Source organism: Haemaphysalis longicornis, unplaced genomic scaffold, assembly GCF_048455015.1.
Source record: "Haemaphysalis longicornis isolate Haplotype H1 unplaced genomic scaffold, Haemaphysalis longicornis Haplotype H1 scaffold_3, whole genome shotgun sequence".
In the NCBI taxonomy this organism is placed as follows: Eukaryota; Metazoa; Arthropoda; class Arachnida; order Ixodida; family Ixodidae; genus Haemaphysalis; species Haemaphysalis longicornis.
In genome coordinates, this window is record NW_027526335.1 from 170891482 (window position 1) to 170906997 (window position 15516).

The 15516-nt window shown below is 48.5% G+C and overlaps 1 protein-coding gene and 1 long non-coding RNA gene across 2 annotated transcripts; both read right to left on the minus strand.

Moving 5' to 3' along the window:
* Positions 1-1759: 1759 nt before the first annotated feature.
* On the minus strand, positions 1760-7849 carry LOC144173529 (uncharacterized). Its single transcript, XM_077701914.1, has 2 exons — positions 7611-7849; positions 1760-4019 (listed from the first exon to the last, which is right to left on the minus strand). Exons 1-2 carry the CDS (start codon positions 7836-7838, stop codon positions 2940-2942), a joined length of 1308 nt encoding a protein of 435 aa, XP_077558040.1. The 5' UTR covers positions 7839-7849; the 3' UTR covers positions 1760-2939.
* A 192-nt stretch (positions 7850-8041) lies between these two features.
* LOC144173530 (uncharacterized) lies at positions 8042-9290 on the minus strand. The gene is made up of 3 exons (XR_013323310.1): positions 8537-9290; positions 8357-8435; positions 8042-8269 (listed from the first exon to the last, which is right to left on the minus strand). It is a non-coding gene; the product is annotated as an uncharacterized LOC144173530 (long non-coding RNA).
* Between the last annotated feature and the right edge of the window lie 6226 nt (positions 9291-15516).

Sequence of the window (15516 nt, forward strand, 5' to 3'; positions counted from 1 at the left end):
AACTGTTATTGGAACAAAGCAATCCAAACTTGTATTTTCCCTTCATAGACCCTTTAAGTCAAGGTTCGCTAAGCCACGTGAGTTCATAATGTCGGACACCGATGCTGATCGCTTGGTCACCAGGCTATCTATCGGTTGCATTTGCGCACGTCTTGGAGTTGAAGGAACGTCTTACTACTACACCTATCTCGTACATGCTTGGCTTACGATGGTGGTTGAAGGGACTGACAAACAATTTTCGTAAAGTGCATGCCCTCTAGCTCATATGAAGGCCGGCATTTTATATAGTGGGGTAACCGCAAGGAATTCGTATATAAATGGGTGGAGATAATTCTAATTTGGCACTGAGCTTTTTGGAATCTCAAAGGTGGCGTCAAGTAGTACTCATGAGACTACCGTACGTGTCAAACAGCTCCGTTAGTTACAATGCATGATTAAAAAAACTGCATAAAGGAACAGGAACGACTAGTTTATTATTGTTTTAGCCGGAGACAAGTTTTTAAACACCTCTTTTCATATCGCGTACAGTTAAAAGTATGTCGCTGATTTAAAAATTCCACTTTCAAACGTTCTAGGGAAACTGTTTAAGTTCAATGTGTTTAAGTGATGCCCTTCCACTCGGTATAGAGAGCATGTACTCCAAAAAAATGGGTTGTCTGTCCCTTCGAATTGAGAAGCTGATAGTTGACTTCAGATGCGAATCTTTCGCCATGCTCTTGGCAATGAGCAACAAAGATGAGCTGCTCCATATCCTCTTTGGAGACCGAATGCAAGCAGGCTTGTATGCCCAAGGCCCTAATTTCTGGCTCTTTAAGACAAGGTCCTCACCCTCTTCGAAATTGTAGAAATACATCTGCCATGCACAAATGTTTTCGAAGTGCTACAACTGTTCGTAAACTTTATGAAGAAACGCCTGTGTTGAGCTACGCTGAAATCGTTAACACTCGTGAAAGGCGGTCGGAAAGTTTGATTACCGAAGTTTCTTATAATCCTTGTAATCCACTACTTCACTCGAGTGAAGAATGAGAACGAAACAAGCCATTGACAAAGAATTCTTAAGAGAAGGGAACCTAAGCACTCAAAATAAGCTTGTGTGCAAAAGTAAAGCGATGCGATTGTTTCAGTAAAGGGTATTTTCTTTTGTGGTTGAACTGAGGAACCTTTTTTCTTTAAAATTGAAAAGTCAAGCGAAATACTGTTTCGCACCTGGTTACATCTGTATTTAAATATTTTGTTGCGATAATTGCATTCTTTATGCCATTCGCTAAAATGCATTGTGAAATTCTCCTGCTTACGTGCTTGAGAGCTTATAACCAGTTGGTTCCCTTGCTATAGGTTCTGGCAACCTCTTGTGCAGTTTGTGCAAAATTCTGCGCAATCTTATTGCTTCTCGCCAAATGAATGTTCCCAGTCTACCTGGTATAGCTTCTTAGCAGTCCTGTCGCAGAAAGATAAGGTTGCATAAAATTTTACACATTCCCCTTCTACATAACCAAATTTGCAGCCCTGGATAAACACATAATTGGTGCAGAAAAGGCCAGTGCCATACGGTTTCAACTTTTCCAAACAATAGCCATCTAGCCAATGGGAAGCGGCAGAAATGGAGGAGACGAAAATACCCCCACTGGCCCAACTACACGAGTATATCGTTTAAACTTCAATTTTATTCATTTCAGATCGCCTGGAAGGTCAAGTCTAAAGAAAAATGGCAATGCCTTGCGAAGACCGCACCTTTTCACAGGAGCAGTAAACTGTGACACAACACTGAAACACGCTTGCAGAAAAATTTAATGGAACATAGAAAAACGTTCAAACAATCAGCACAACATGAACCGCACTACTGGCATAATGCTGAGAAAAAGAATGCAGCATGTATAGAATGAGGGCATGTGCTCAACAGTGGACGGAACATACATGAAACAAGATATATTCAGGACTTCGACATGGTAAAAAGCGCACTAGACGGGGATAGAGGAAGACAGAGTGACACGTGCGGGACGAGCGCTAGACATCAACTGACGGCTTACTGACAGGAAAGGCAACATAAATATAAATGTGCAGAAACGCTGAAATAAAAAAATACGGGAGGCGCAGCTTTCACAGAGAATGTGATTGAAGCTCTAGATAGGCTTCTTCTTTAGTGTGCAAAGCCAGAGATGGTGTGCTCACGCATGTGTCATTTTCCTTGGTAATGCAGAACGCCTCAACGCCTTCTGCGTTGAATATCCTCAGGAGTCACGCTATCAACTTTGCTTGCTCAATATTTTCACAATTAAAGCACACGCAACACTGACAGCATTAGAGTTTATGAAATAGGCATAGTGAGTATTGTAAATTTCATCGTATTCTTTTCTCTAAATCCCCCTCTAACCATGCACACATCAGGTACGGACATACTGCTCCAAATGGAGCCAGGTACGTTCAATGCATTCGATGCTCATGAAGAACTGCCTGCCTTGCATTGATTTGCCATGTGGCAAGCACGACAACTTCAGCTAGATTTTTGTGATTCAGCGTTAGCATTCAAAGTTAACATCAGTGGACGTTAATGTTGATTGAAATGGTGATTGTTTGCTGAAATTTCTGAATCAGGTAATTCATGAAGTTGTGGCCATCCTCCTTTGTAGGTGTGCTCTCTGCGTACATTAACATTGCCACACATCACAAACATGCCAATTCCAACAGTTGACAACTTCAAAAATATAGTCACTTCATCCGTATTTTACCAATATGCTCATTCTGAGACAGCCGTATGACGAACGAATGATGAGCTAACGAATATCGCCACAGAAATCGTGTTATATAGCTGCTTTTCATGCGCCCAGGGGCCTTTGTGGATGCCTATTCTTGTTCATTCTCAAGCAGTAAGCTAAAATCTTTGGCCCTGCATACATTAACCACACAGCTAGGAGGCCCTGTTGTACGCACACAAATGCACGTCAGGTGAGGAGTGTAAAACACAGTTCAAGCTGGTCATTCTCGACGTAGCCCTCACGCTCCAGGTCATTCAAGTACAGGCAAGTGTGGATAAAGAACGTTGCATTGGAAGGGGTTGTTGGCCTCGAGTAAAAATTGCTCCGGCAGTCCGGATTGGTTTGAATGGACCGCTTCTCGCCCGAGTCTGGATGCACAACCGACAGCGTCATCTTCCTGTTGAACGGCCACTGGAGGTACTCGTCCACCTCGCCTCTTTTCAGACACAGCTGGAGGTGGAGGGAAACCTCGTAACCGACCCTCTTGAGGTACACTCCCGGTAAAATGAGGTAGTGGCAAAGGTAAACTGCGTTGGCGAAACGCTCGGCCGAGCCCGCCCTCAAAGCCCTCTCTTTCAGCGAGCCGTACCCCTTCAGTATCCACTGGTGAGAAAACCGGGCCCTCAGAATGTGGCGCAAGATCGAGTCCATCCTCCGGAAGGTCTCCTTGCCAGTTTCCACGACAACGTCCTTCATGACATCAATGTCTGCCGCACGGCGGGCAGTAAGGTTGCGGTTTTGGCTGATGACGGCCTCCAAGTTGCGTTGCAGCGTTTCCTTCAGGTTATTCACGGAGAGGGATATTAAGTTCCCCTGGTTAGTCTGCACTTCCTTCAGGCTGCACACGGTGCGGGAAACGTCGCTTATCTGGTCAGTCTGCGCTTCCTTTAGGTCGTTCATGGAGTGGGAGAGTTCGTTCATGTGGCCAGACTGCAAGTTGCCCTCCGACGAGAGCCGTTCAAGAAGGCCTTTTAGGTCTCCAAGCTGCCGCTCCATCCGCAAGGTCGCGGTAGAGAGTGTAGTCTTCAGTGCTGTGAGCTCTGTGGTTTGCTCATTGTCAACTGGCACCTGGGCACCCTCCGTCAGGCCGGGTTCCTGAGTACCAGTGCACGTTCTGAGGTGTGAACATAGGCTGTTGTAAAGAATCTTCGTTGAGCACTTTCGACAGGCGACCGTGTGGTGTCTGCATTCTTGGTAAAAGTGATCGGTCAGCTGACCAAGCGCAACTATGGTGCTGCAGCCGTTGTCTTGGTTCCAGCAGTAGACCTACGGAGAGAAAAAAACAAATACAACGGGCTGAGAACAGCAGTTTCATATCAAGCGTCTGTGCATGTGGTGTATTGAAAGTACCGAGGACAATGAAAACCCATTTCTTGCCATTACATGGAAGTTAAATACTAGAGGGACCATGAAGATGAAATACAAGTTTGCCGTGTTAAAGGAGCACTGACACGAAAATTTTATGTTACACTTTTATTGCTTTTATCGATGCTTAATGGTCTGGCGAACCTGAAACAGCACTTCAACTACTTCAGCGCACGATAGTTAATTACATTGAACGGCCTGAAAATCGTTTGTTTCCAATTCCCGCACTTTCATCCCGAACGGCGCATATGACAGAATCCCGGCCTGACCTCACCACTTTGTGCGGACGTCACCGGTGCCCGCTCGCCACTCGTGGGGCCACGCATGTGAAGTGACGTCACGAGTTTTTGGCGAGCGCTGTCGCATCACTTCTTTTGGCTTCACGGGGTGATGTCACGCTGATGTCCATTTGCTGAGTGCCGCTCCACGCGCTGCTCCGTTGGCGCGATAAATGAGATCCAATTGAACTATGTTCTTTGCGTCGCGGGCGCTCATATTTCAGCCAGGGTATTCTGTTGAGTGAAGGAAGCGAACTGTGCAATATTATTAACGCCGAAAATTGGTGTCAGTGCTCCTTTAAACAGACCACTTTGTCACAATACCGCTTATATCAATTTTGATGCAAACTTCAAATGATTACTCTATATATCCAGGATAACAAATGAAGCAGTGGCGACTCACCAAGCGCTTTCTTGCCCTGCTCTGATGATGTCTCAGGGATTTACTTGTTTTTATGATTGGTGGCCGGCATTCAACTCTACTGCCAAGAAACACTACTGTGCAACTGTAGTGGTGCCTTCAGTTCTTTATGATCGTACCACTCGAAAGCTAACCAATGGCTAACACACTGATATCTTTATTGTTTCTCCCATTATGCCTCTATTGACATGTAGTGGGAAATTTCAAGGTTTTCCTATATTTGTAATGGTTTTTTTTTTGTGAAAATATGTCTCTAAAGCCAGATTGGAGTTGAGTGAATTAGATATTTCAAATTAGGCAAGGTTGTATTTCGGTTAAGAGGTGAAGTGCTTACAAGCATTGGAGGATCCAGAGGGGGGGCAGGGGGGTGGTCAGGGCTTAACTTTGCAAGTTATACCCCGCCCAAGAAGATGACCCCTCAGGTTATAGAAGAAGTCTAGCTGATGAAATTTTTTTCTTGTATTTTTGGTTATCCAAAATTTTGGTGAGTACAAAAGCTATGCTCTTCCTCCTCATCATCATCATCATTATCATCGCTTATAGAAGCTGACCCTCCCTTCAGAAAAAACCTGGATCCGCCCCTGCTTATACGAAGGGTACTTTTTCCCCCTGCGAAGTGCCTCCATGTATTTAAAGGAGCCATGAAGAGAAAACACAAGTTTGGTTCATTCAAAAGATTGCCTCGTTAGAATCATACTGACACCACTTTTAACGTAAACTTCGCTCAAATAAGCTACATAATTAGGAAAAACGGGAATGGTCATGCGACCCACCAGCTCATTTCCCGCAACAGAACCTATGTCGTCACATGAGCTAAGCTCTGCGATTGGCGGAGGCTGGCAGAAGCAGACGCAAATTAGGTAGAACTTACAAACGAGACGAACGAGCGATTTGCGCTTAAATTTAGGGCACATTCTTTACAAAGCAATAAGAATGATGGGACAAACAGTGGAAGTTACGAAAGCACATGTAATATAGAAGTACTGATGCGTTCTGCTGTTCGTACTGCGCACAGCATGCTTGGTGTTTTGCTGCACAGCACTACGGGGCTTGGGGTTGTCTCAGACGACACTGGACGATTGACGCAAGCAACGGTGTCTTACGTGACCCCATTTGTCGAGCAAGCACTGTTTCAGGGAACGAATATTTTCTCCCAGAACAAAAACAAGCCAGGTTTAAATGCGGGCAAAAACAAACCAAACGCTTGCCACGGTATGGTGGCGCCATCTAGGTTACGGAACGTAAAGAAACGCGGGAACAAACCAACACCGCTGTACAGGGTGGAGACAACCTTTGAACGGTCCCGTGCCGCCGCAATTGGGCCAACGGGCTCAACGCGTTATTCTTTTCGTTTCCCACGAGACCTAGCAACGCGAAACAGACAATATGATTCAAACTTCTTCAGTAAACCGCGTTGCAGCGATAATTTTAGCGCGGTTTTGACACAATGACTTGCTTCGGCGGCGAGCGAGCAACCGAAAATGGCGGCGCCAGCGTATACGTGTCTCTACCCTGTACGGCGGATGCGTGAATGAAGGTATTCTAGGCTGCAGAGCGGTCGGTTCTAGTGATGTCACTTGGGACCACGAAAACGCACGATTGAGCGGGAAAATCAAAATTTTAACCTAAATTGTTTAACTTCTCAGTGAATAAAGCACCGTTTGTATCCGGACAAGCGCTGGGGGCACTATAAAACACGAAATCTTTCGAATAAAACCAACTTGCATTTTCTCTTCATGGCTCCTTTAAAGCTATGAGAAATGGATTGGGGGATCCTATTTGTGGTTACTAGAGCATGCTGCGATGTGTTGACTCCTTCAGTGCTCGAACTTGTTTACTTTTTAATTGATGCTCTGAACCTGATCTTCCATTTTAACAGTGTGCTATTTTTGAAACCTATCTCGTCCTCGGACCCAACACCAGCCATGTACAGGTGCTGTCAGAAGTAATTGGAGCACGGGAGCTGTGGCCGAACCGCATAGGAGCGCAGTGTAGCTGCATCGGCGGCAAACGAAAGGACGAGAACACGCATGCGCGCCTGGCAACGGCGACAGCCCACATATACTTCTCAAAACACTTCCACACTTCCTTAAGCTGGCTTCGAGAATTCTTCGCAGCATACTGGGCTCGGCGATGGCGCTGAGAGCATACACACCTACAAATATTTGAAGAAAAAAAAAACTGTCACTGCAGATCCCTGTGAGGGCGCCGCTTCTCCGGCAGCTCGCGTGCTTTGGAAGTGTGCCAAAGACGTTGTCAGATATTGGTCTGCTATCAGCGCCATCGCCGAGAGTGCTGCGATGAACGCAAGAAGCCAGGTTAAAAGAAGTGGTTTGACTATCGCCGTCGGCAGCCGCGCATGCGTGTTCTCGTCCTTCGGTTTGCCGCCGATGCAGACACGGCGCTCCTATGCGGTTTGGCTACAGCTCCCGTGCTCCAATTACTTCTGACGGCACCTGTATGCACCTAGGGGTCCAAGCAACATTTTGGGCACTATACAAAGTGCTGCTACATGGGTGCTACCATGCCATTACTTCCATTAACTTGACTGAAAACTGAAATTGCCACGGTGTTTCGCTTGGTAAACTAGTATACCGTCACGCATGCTGGGTGGACGAAGGCAGGTAAGAGCCGTTAAAAAACGTCATTAACCAGTCGCGCATAAACCGGTCCGGCCGGTTGGGTTAAAATCAGAACAATGAGCTCTCTCGCAAAAGGGCGGCCATTTTGCAAAACTTTTAAGATGAAAAAAAAAGGTGGCTCGTCTCACGATTTCAACATAGCCCGTCTTACCGCTCTGTCCATGTCCGCGGCAGGGAACGTCGTCCACTGGACGCGCTTTTGAGGGCACGCTTCGCCGTCCAACGGGCAGCACAGGGACCCGCCCAGCTGCCTCTGTTGCAGGTGGCAGGTTCCGCACAGGCAGTGGCCGCACAGCAGCAAACCCGTCCGCCTGACGACGATGCCGCAGGCGCTGCATACACGGTTGGGGGGTACCTGATCCCAGCCGAAAAAAACCATTGGCCGACCTATTGGCGTTCCAATAGGTCGGCCAATTGGTCGACCAATTGGTCGGCCAATAATGTTTTAGGCATCCATTGGCGTACCCATTGGCCGGCCAATTGGGCGACCCATTGGCCGTCCAAATGGGCGACCCATTGGCCGTCCAATTAGGCGACCTATTGGCCGACCCATTGGAACGCCAATAGGTCTTCCCATTTGCCGCCAACTTGTTGCACTTTTAGTTGGTTCATCCCATTGCCGCAGCCACTCCATCTGAGCTGCCGCTGCAGTGCGCTGGTTACCTGTATCACAAATACAAGAACTCTTGGAATGAATGAATATCTTTATTGCTCTGTTTGTATACACAGCATGCAGACAGTTCGTCGTTTAAGCAATTTTTCACAGGCCATTGTCCATGCCGCGCTCCGCTCGCCGCAGGCTGGCTGGACCTTCACAAAGTGAGTGGCAAAAGCGAACAATGGGTTAACTTTATAATAAACCACAAGGCACTGAAATTTTGCGTGGCGTGAGCTCACCTCTTCAACAACGTCCCGTGCATGGCGAACTGCGTTGCACGGCGATGTCGTGAACCCGTCAATCGTAACATGAACAGCCCTGAAATATATTTAGGCAGACAAATTAATTCTTGATAACACCGCTCACGCTATGAGGAGTGAAAATGGCAAGGAAAACTCACATATAAACAGTATACTCACATAAACACAGACACGCTTCCTTCGGTGCGAGGCTTAGCGGCGTTCAGCGTAAAGATGCATCTTGAAACACACTGCTATGGGTGTGCGACATCATCGTCGCCACTTCTCCCTTCTCACACTCTTGCAGACCACCTGAAATTTCCAATGCAGTCAGAGAAGACTACGTGTGCAACCGACCAACACGCCTACAATCTACACCGCCAACACCACGTTGAATACAACTTGTCCACTGTCCGTCTATGGATTGGATTCGATTGGATTGGATCTGGGTTTTATTTCAAAACAATTTTGCTACTCGTGTCGGAAAGTTTTCATTAGTGTTTGTTATGTTTTTTTAAGGACTTTATCTTGAATTGCTGATTGTAATATGAAAATTAATTGCCTCATAAATATACATTTGTAAAGGTTGAAGTTCTGAACATTTCTGAAGGTTTCAAATTAAGAGTGAGAGAGAGAATTAAATTTCAGCCAATTGATGTCGTAATTGAATACTATCCAAATACTATCCAAAATGGCTCCCCGATTGGGTCATCATGTTGGAGCAGTCAGTAGTATTAACTTTATAGTTGGAGCCAATGGGTCCAATTGGGCCAACTGGCCATCCTAATCGAGCCAATGGGCCCAATGGGCCCAATTCGGATCGCTCCAATAGGGCCAATTGGGCCAATTGGGTTTCCATTTGGACCCATTGGGATTCCATTTGGACCCATTGGGTGGCAAATTGGACCAATTGGTCGGCCAATGGTTTTTTTCAGCTGGGATCGACGAAGTGCACCAGCAGTGATTTCCCTACACCCCCCCTAGGGGGTGTGTAGACCCCCCCTAGATTTTCTGGACACCCCCCCCCTTGAATCCCCAAATTTCACTCTTGTCAGTCCTTGTATGGACCTTTTTCAGTATCGATCTGCGCATGCGCGGGCTGCCCGTCTGCTATTCTTGGCAGTAGCCTCGGGCAAAATAAACAAAAGTGCGCCCCCGAGCTTGCTGTTAGCGTTGCATGTATTTATTTCCTTTTTTTCTACAGCTCGTGGCAAGTTCGTATGTGCACACAAAAAAGGCTTTCAAAGGAAAGGGGCAAAGTGGTTTGAGGCTGACCACGCTGTGAGCACATTGCTACCAGCCAGGGAGTAGCGAAAAGCGCTACGGAAGCTAATCCTGGCGTTTTAATAAATCGGGAGCGTACAATCGGTGTCTGATTTATAAGTGCTGCATAATTCGTGTACTACCTAAACATTGTTTCAGGAACTCAAATTTCGTCACTGGCCCTGGTAACAAGTTCGAAAATGTCCTTATACATTGAAAAATGGCGAGAAATTTAAAAAAAAAACTGAATACGGACCTTTCATGGGAAAAAATGAATTTCTCTAAATTTGTTTTTTTCTTAGATTGAATAGAAAGCACCGCCTCTCAGGTGTATATTGTATATATATGTATATATATAGAAAATGAAAAACGTACGTCACGGGGATGAGCGTTTAGTTAACAGACGTCTATTATTTAACTAGTGGGACAAAAAAACAGCTTTTTCTAGTTTTTGAACCCCCCCCCCCGCAGAGCCATTGAGACACCCCCTCTTGATTTGATGCCTGGGGAAACCCCTGTGCACCAGTTTCCAGTCGAGCTCGTCGGTAAAATTGCGAAGGATATAACGCTGGCTGCCTGCAGCCATCTCTCTCCACGTGATCAGAGCACGCACGGCGGACGGAACGCGCTGCCGACTTGCCGTAGCTACGAAGCTGTGCAGCGCTTCCGCCCCTATCTCAAAATCCCACTGCTTGTAATCCCTGTCTTTCTTCCCACGTGTTGCGCCTCCGGGCCCGTGCCGCGAAAGCCCTCTCCTCGAGCTGGAGAGGGGCGAGCAGGGGAACCCCGCCTCGCATTGTGCGAGCTCGGGGGCAAAGACGGTCGTGCCTCCCTGCCTGCAAGTAAAGAAGAAAGAAGTGCCTGCATCCGAGGAATAAAGTGTGTAAAACGTGCTGTTGGGCTAGTTAATGCATTATGAATAACGAAAATTGCGCTAAAAGGACAAACAGAGGAAGGACGACAGACAGAGCATTGTCTGTCGTCGTTCTTTTGTTTTTCCTTTTAGCGCAATTTTCGTAATTTATAACAAAGTGTGTGTTCTTTGTGGAGAAATTTGAATGCTTCCGTCTGGCCGGGTCGTCAGTGTTAGAGAAGGGATAGTTAGGTTTTCTATAATAGCATGGAACCTAGACGTTGACGACGCGGCCTAAATACGTGGGCGCATGGCAGGCCAGTTAACTACTCTCCGACACCCGGCAAAGTGGCTCAGTGGCTGTCTATCCTTTGTGGAGAAATTTAAATGCTTCGGTCCGGCCGAATCGTCAGTGTTAGGCCCGGAAAGAGAAGGGATACTTAGGATAAAAGCATGCATGGAACCTACACGTTGGCGACGCGGCCTAAATACGGGCTCATTGCTAGGTCCTGAAACACATGTGGGCGCATGGCCGGCCAGTTATCTACTCTCCGACACCCACCGCGGTGGCTCAGTGGCTGGCGTTGCGCTGCTGAGCACGAGGTCGCGGATTCGATACCCGGCCGCGGCGGCCGATTTTCTGATGGAGGCGAAAATCAAAACCCCCCGTGTGTACAAGATTTCGGCGCACGTTAAAGATCCCCAGGTGGTCAAAATTAATCCGGAGTCCTCTACTACGGCGCGCCTCATCGCCTGCGTTGCGTCGGCTCGTTAAACCCTACAATCAATCAATTAAGCATGCCTAGAAAACATGCCTCCGACATGCCTAAAAAAAAAACTATCCTGGGAGTCATAACTAAGCAACTCCATTTCTTTGAATTAACTGAGGAGAACACGGAAGCAAGCAACACAGCAGTTCCGGAAGTGGGAGGAACGCCCACCCACCGTGACAAAAAAATTTCCCATGACGGGCGTGCCGGAAGTTACGGACGATCTCCTTTAAAGGGGTCCTGAAATGCCTTCCGCCGATGCATGGATGTACATGTAACCAAATAAAGCAATGTATTAGCAATCTCCTCCTGCAAGAATTTTGTTAAAGCGATGAGTATTAGCTGAGAAATCGTAAATCAAAAACTGCGAATTATCGTCGCGCCGTATTTCCTCCTCCTTTCAACTGTTTCTTCGCTGTTGGCCTCCCCTCCCATGATGCTCCGCTCCTCAGCGGTGACGTACTTCCGCTATTGCGCTCCCACAGACTGCCGTCTGCTACGGGCCAGCTCTTCCGGCTTTTTCATCTCTGTAGACACCATGGACACAGGCTGGAAAAGCGAACGAATGACCTGGCCGCATGTGTGCGGCCTGGCCTTGCCCTTTCGCGGTGTACGTAGCTGCAGGGCTGCAGTTGGTATCGGCGGCGAACTCGCAGCCGCGTGGGGAGAATCGTGCGCTCGTTCCCTTTGGTGCACCGCGCACTGTTAATCCAAAAAGCGCGGTCTCAGATGTGGCCCCGTTGGTGCCGGGTGTTATTTTGCGGTGGTTGTAATTCCTACTACCGGCGGCATGTGAAAAAAGACATTTTCAACCGACACAGAACCCGTGCACAAAACGCGCCGGATCGGATCGCTTTATCAGCGGCGATGAACGTGAAGGCGAAGAGCAAACCAACGCTGCACTCGATCAGCGAGAACCCGTGTTCTGACAAGCTGCACCCATGTGTTGCATTCAACACTGACGGGAAAGCGTGTGTTTGCACTTGTTTGGATAGTCGTAAAATGTCCAAACACTCCGGCACTCCGCTAGCAGATCAGCCGGCGAGACATTTCGGAAAACATTTGACAGATGGCGCCGTATGCATTAGTGTGTCGCTACGCAAAACTGATGAGACGCTCTACTAAAACTCCCATCGCGGTGTCACGTAGCGGGACGCAAAAATTTAGCGTTTAGCGTATGCAAAGGCCACAAACGCTGTACTAAAACTCTATTAGCAGCAAAATAGCGTGCGTATGTGAAACCGCTTGCGTTTACAAAGCTGCACGCCGAGCGCGTACGTTTCAAACCTAGTGACATCGTTTAAATACACTGGCAAGCACAGTGTAACGTAGTCAGATATCAACCGTATGCTCAGGCGACAAGCAAGAGCTTGTTTTATCTGGGGCGGAGATTGCGCATAAAGGCTCGTTCGCACTTGCGACGAAAGCGAGTGAGAGCGGCAGGAATTCCGTCGCTTTGTCGCGCGATGATCGTTTTTGTCGAATGGTCGGGACAAATTTTGGTTGCGCGACAGAATTCCCGTCGCTTTCGCTCGCTTTCGTCGCAAGCGGGAATGGAAAGTTCTGCCGCTGCCGTCTGCTACGCAGCTCGGAGGTAACCGCGCGATCTGCTCGGGCCGGATGAACGCGCACACTCCCGCACGGCAGCGCCCCAAGCGGCAGACGGCCGCGTACATCGCTCCCGGCGCCCTCCTGGAGCCCGCCCTCGGCACACTAGCCAGTATATTTCAGGCACTATAATGGAGGAAAGATTTTTTGCTTCCGATGAACCTAGTTCTTTGCCCCTGTGTTTTTAAATACGTGAAGGGGTTAGCACGTCGTCCTCACGCAGCTCTGTATCGTCGTAGCATCGCTGATTGTCCGAACGAAGCTTGCAGCTAAGCCAATGCAGCGACCGAAGCTGTGTGTGTGTGTGTGTGCATCGCCTCCTGTGTGTTGTGGACGCGTTCGTTTCGCGATGAAATGCGACATTGTACTTCTGCGGGTGGATAGTGCTTCCCATGGTCTGGATTATCTTTCTAGAACGACGTACCACTCAACCTCGCATTTGGTATGTGCAGTGTGCCTGGCTAAAGCCTTCTCGCTTGCGCGCCAGAGTTGTGACTTGCTGCTCGTCCCCGCAAAGCGGGTGTGAGGTGAGTGCCGTATTTACGACGGGCAGGAGGAGGCAACTCATCGTCTGTCAATCGCGGTTCAGACTTGCAACGCATGTTGTGACGTTGCGTTCGTTCGAAACGCATCTCTGGATTGTTTTGAAGTTGAATAAAATGTACGCGTCAAACCCGGGCATTCGGCTCAGAGCGTTCTCTGCGATTGCACGAAAGAAGTGCCACGGGACTTTCTTTATGGTACGTACTCACGTAAGATAAAATCCACGTCGTGTTATGGCCGTGTTGCATTCAATACAAACGGTTAAGCGTTTGTTTACACTTGTTTCGTTTGTCGTAAAATGTCAAAGCACTCCGGCACTCCGCTGGCAGATCAGCCGGCGAGCCGACGCTGAGCAGACGACTCATCTCTTTGCCGGAAGTGCGTGAAAAAGCCGCCCAATAGCAGGATGTCTAGCTCATGACGAACATCTGGGAATCAATGATGTAGACATGTGAAGATGGCGGCGTCCAAAAACACGAAGGAAAGGGTGAGAAAAAAGCGACAAACTTTGCAACAAAGGTGTGAGCTTTCCACTGCGCGTAAAAGAGCAATACTTGGCACAGGTGACGTTGGCGACCCAATCTAGCGATTGCGCTAGTTCATTTACCCCCGTATTCACAAACCTAACTTAAGTAGAACTTTTCCCTTCGGACACTTTTCGGCTCCTCAACGCGTTTCAAGAACCAAACTTATGCGCAAAGGGCGCCTTTTCGCGAACTTATCGGGCAGAAAGTAAGTGCTACTTAAGTTAGCTCCCGACCTAACTTAAGTGAGCTTTTTCCCGACCAACATTGCAGGCTACTGCGAGAGCTTGGCTGGGGCGTTCGATTTCACGCGCCGTACGCGAGAAATTGATAAAGCTGTAAACAATAAAGCGCTTTCCGCGAGCAACAACGATCCGCGCACACGCCTGCCGCCCTGACGCGGCCGTGCGCACACCGCGCACCTCACAGCGGCCCACCGGCCCGGCCGGCGCGCGATGCGGCCAGCGCCGGCAGCATGGCGCTGCCTCCGCTCGTAGAACGGCGCCGGCAGGTGCAGCTACAGTTTGCTGCCGCTTGCCCGAATGGAACTAATCGCGCAAACCAAGTTACGCATGCGAGAAAGGGGATGATGCTGTGGTGAAAATTCACGCAATATATAATCATGCGCGGTAGTAGCGCAAGCCGCGATCAGTATTCTGCCGCGATGCTACGCCTCACGTTCCCTGCGGGTACCGGCTGCGGACGGAGCAGGCTGATCCGAGCGCTTCGAAGCTGGCGCCACGGAAGCGTTCTCCGCTATTGGCGCACATGTCAAGTCCCGCCCACACGCCGTGTACGGATTGGCGCATCGCGCGCTAGCCTCGTTCGCAGGAGCCTAGCGTGCCTCGAAAAGAGCGCCTTTGATAAGTGCGCCTTAAGGAAGGTTTGTGAAACGCAAAGCGGGCTTTTCTCATCCTTGTCCTTTGCCGACACTTACGAAAGGCTTCCTTATGGCATAAGTTAAGTATGCTTTCTGAATACGGGGGTCAGTGTGCTCAAAATGCCTTTCAGGGCCCCTTTAACAACAATAATTTGCAAACACTTTCTGTACGTAGTCCGTCTGCGTGCTCACTTCAGTAAAATTCCCCGCATTTCCCCGAGGGGAAGAATGTGAAAGTGCGAATGCAGGAGTTGAATTTGCGCGGTTCGGTAATGTTCGCGAAAGAGAGATCACACACACACATACAACTACAAAGAAAGAAAGATGCATTTATTCACAGACACCTATTTGTGTTGTCGTTGTACTTGATTGCTAGAGCGGATCTCAGCTTTGAAATTTCGTGTCAGTACTCCTTTAAGCGGGTGCATTAGCCCTTCTCACGCCCGATTCCTGGCCCATCCCCCACGTGGGTATGTGCCATGCACAGACACCTATTCGTGTTGTCGTTGTACTTGATTGCTAGAGCCATATGCGTCAACTACGTGGGGGCAAGGGGGCGCGTGCCCCCACCGAGCTTCCCCGGTGGGGGCGTGGGCGTCGCCCCCACCGGGGAAGTTCGTGTAGAACTCTCTCCGTCCGGCCAGCCGGGGCCATAATATTGATAGTTGGTGAAACCTGTAATGACCTCGCTTAACTCTGCAGCGGCTTTTCAAGATCAA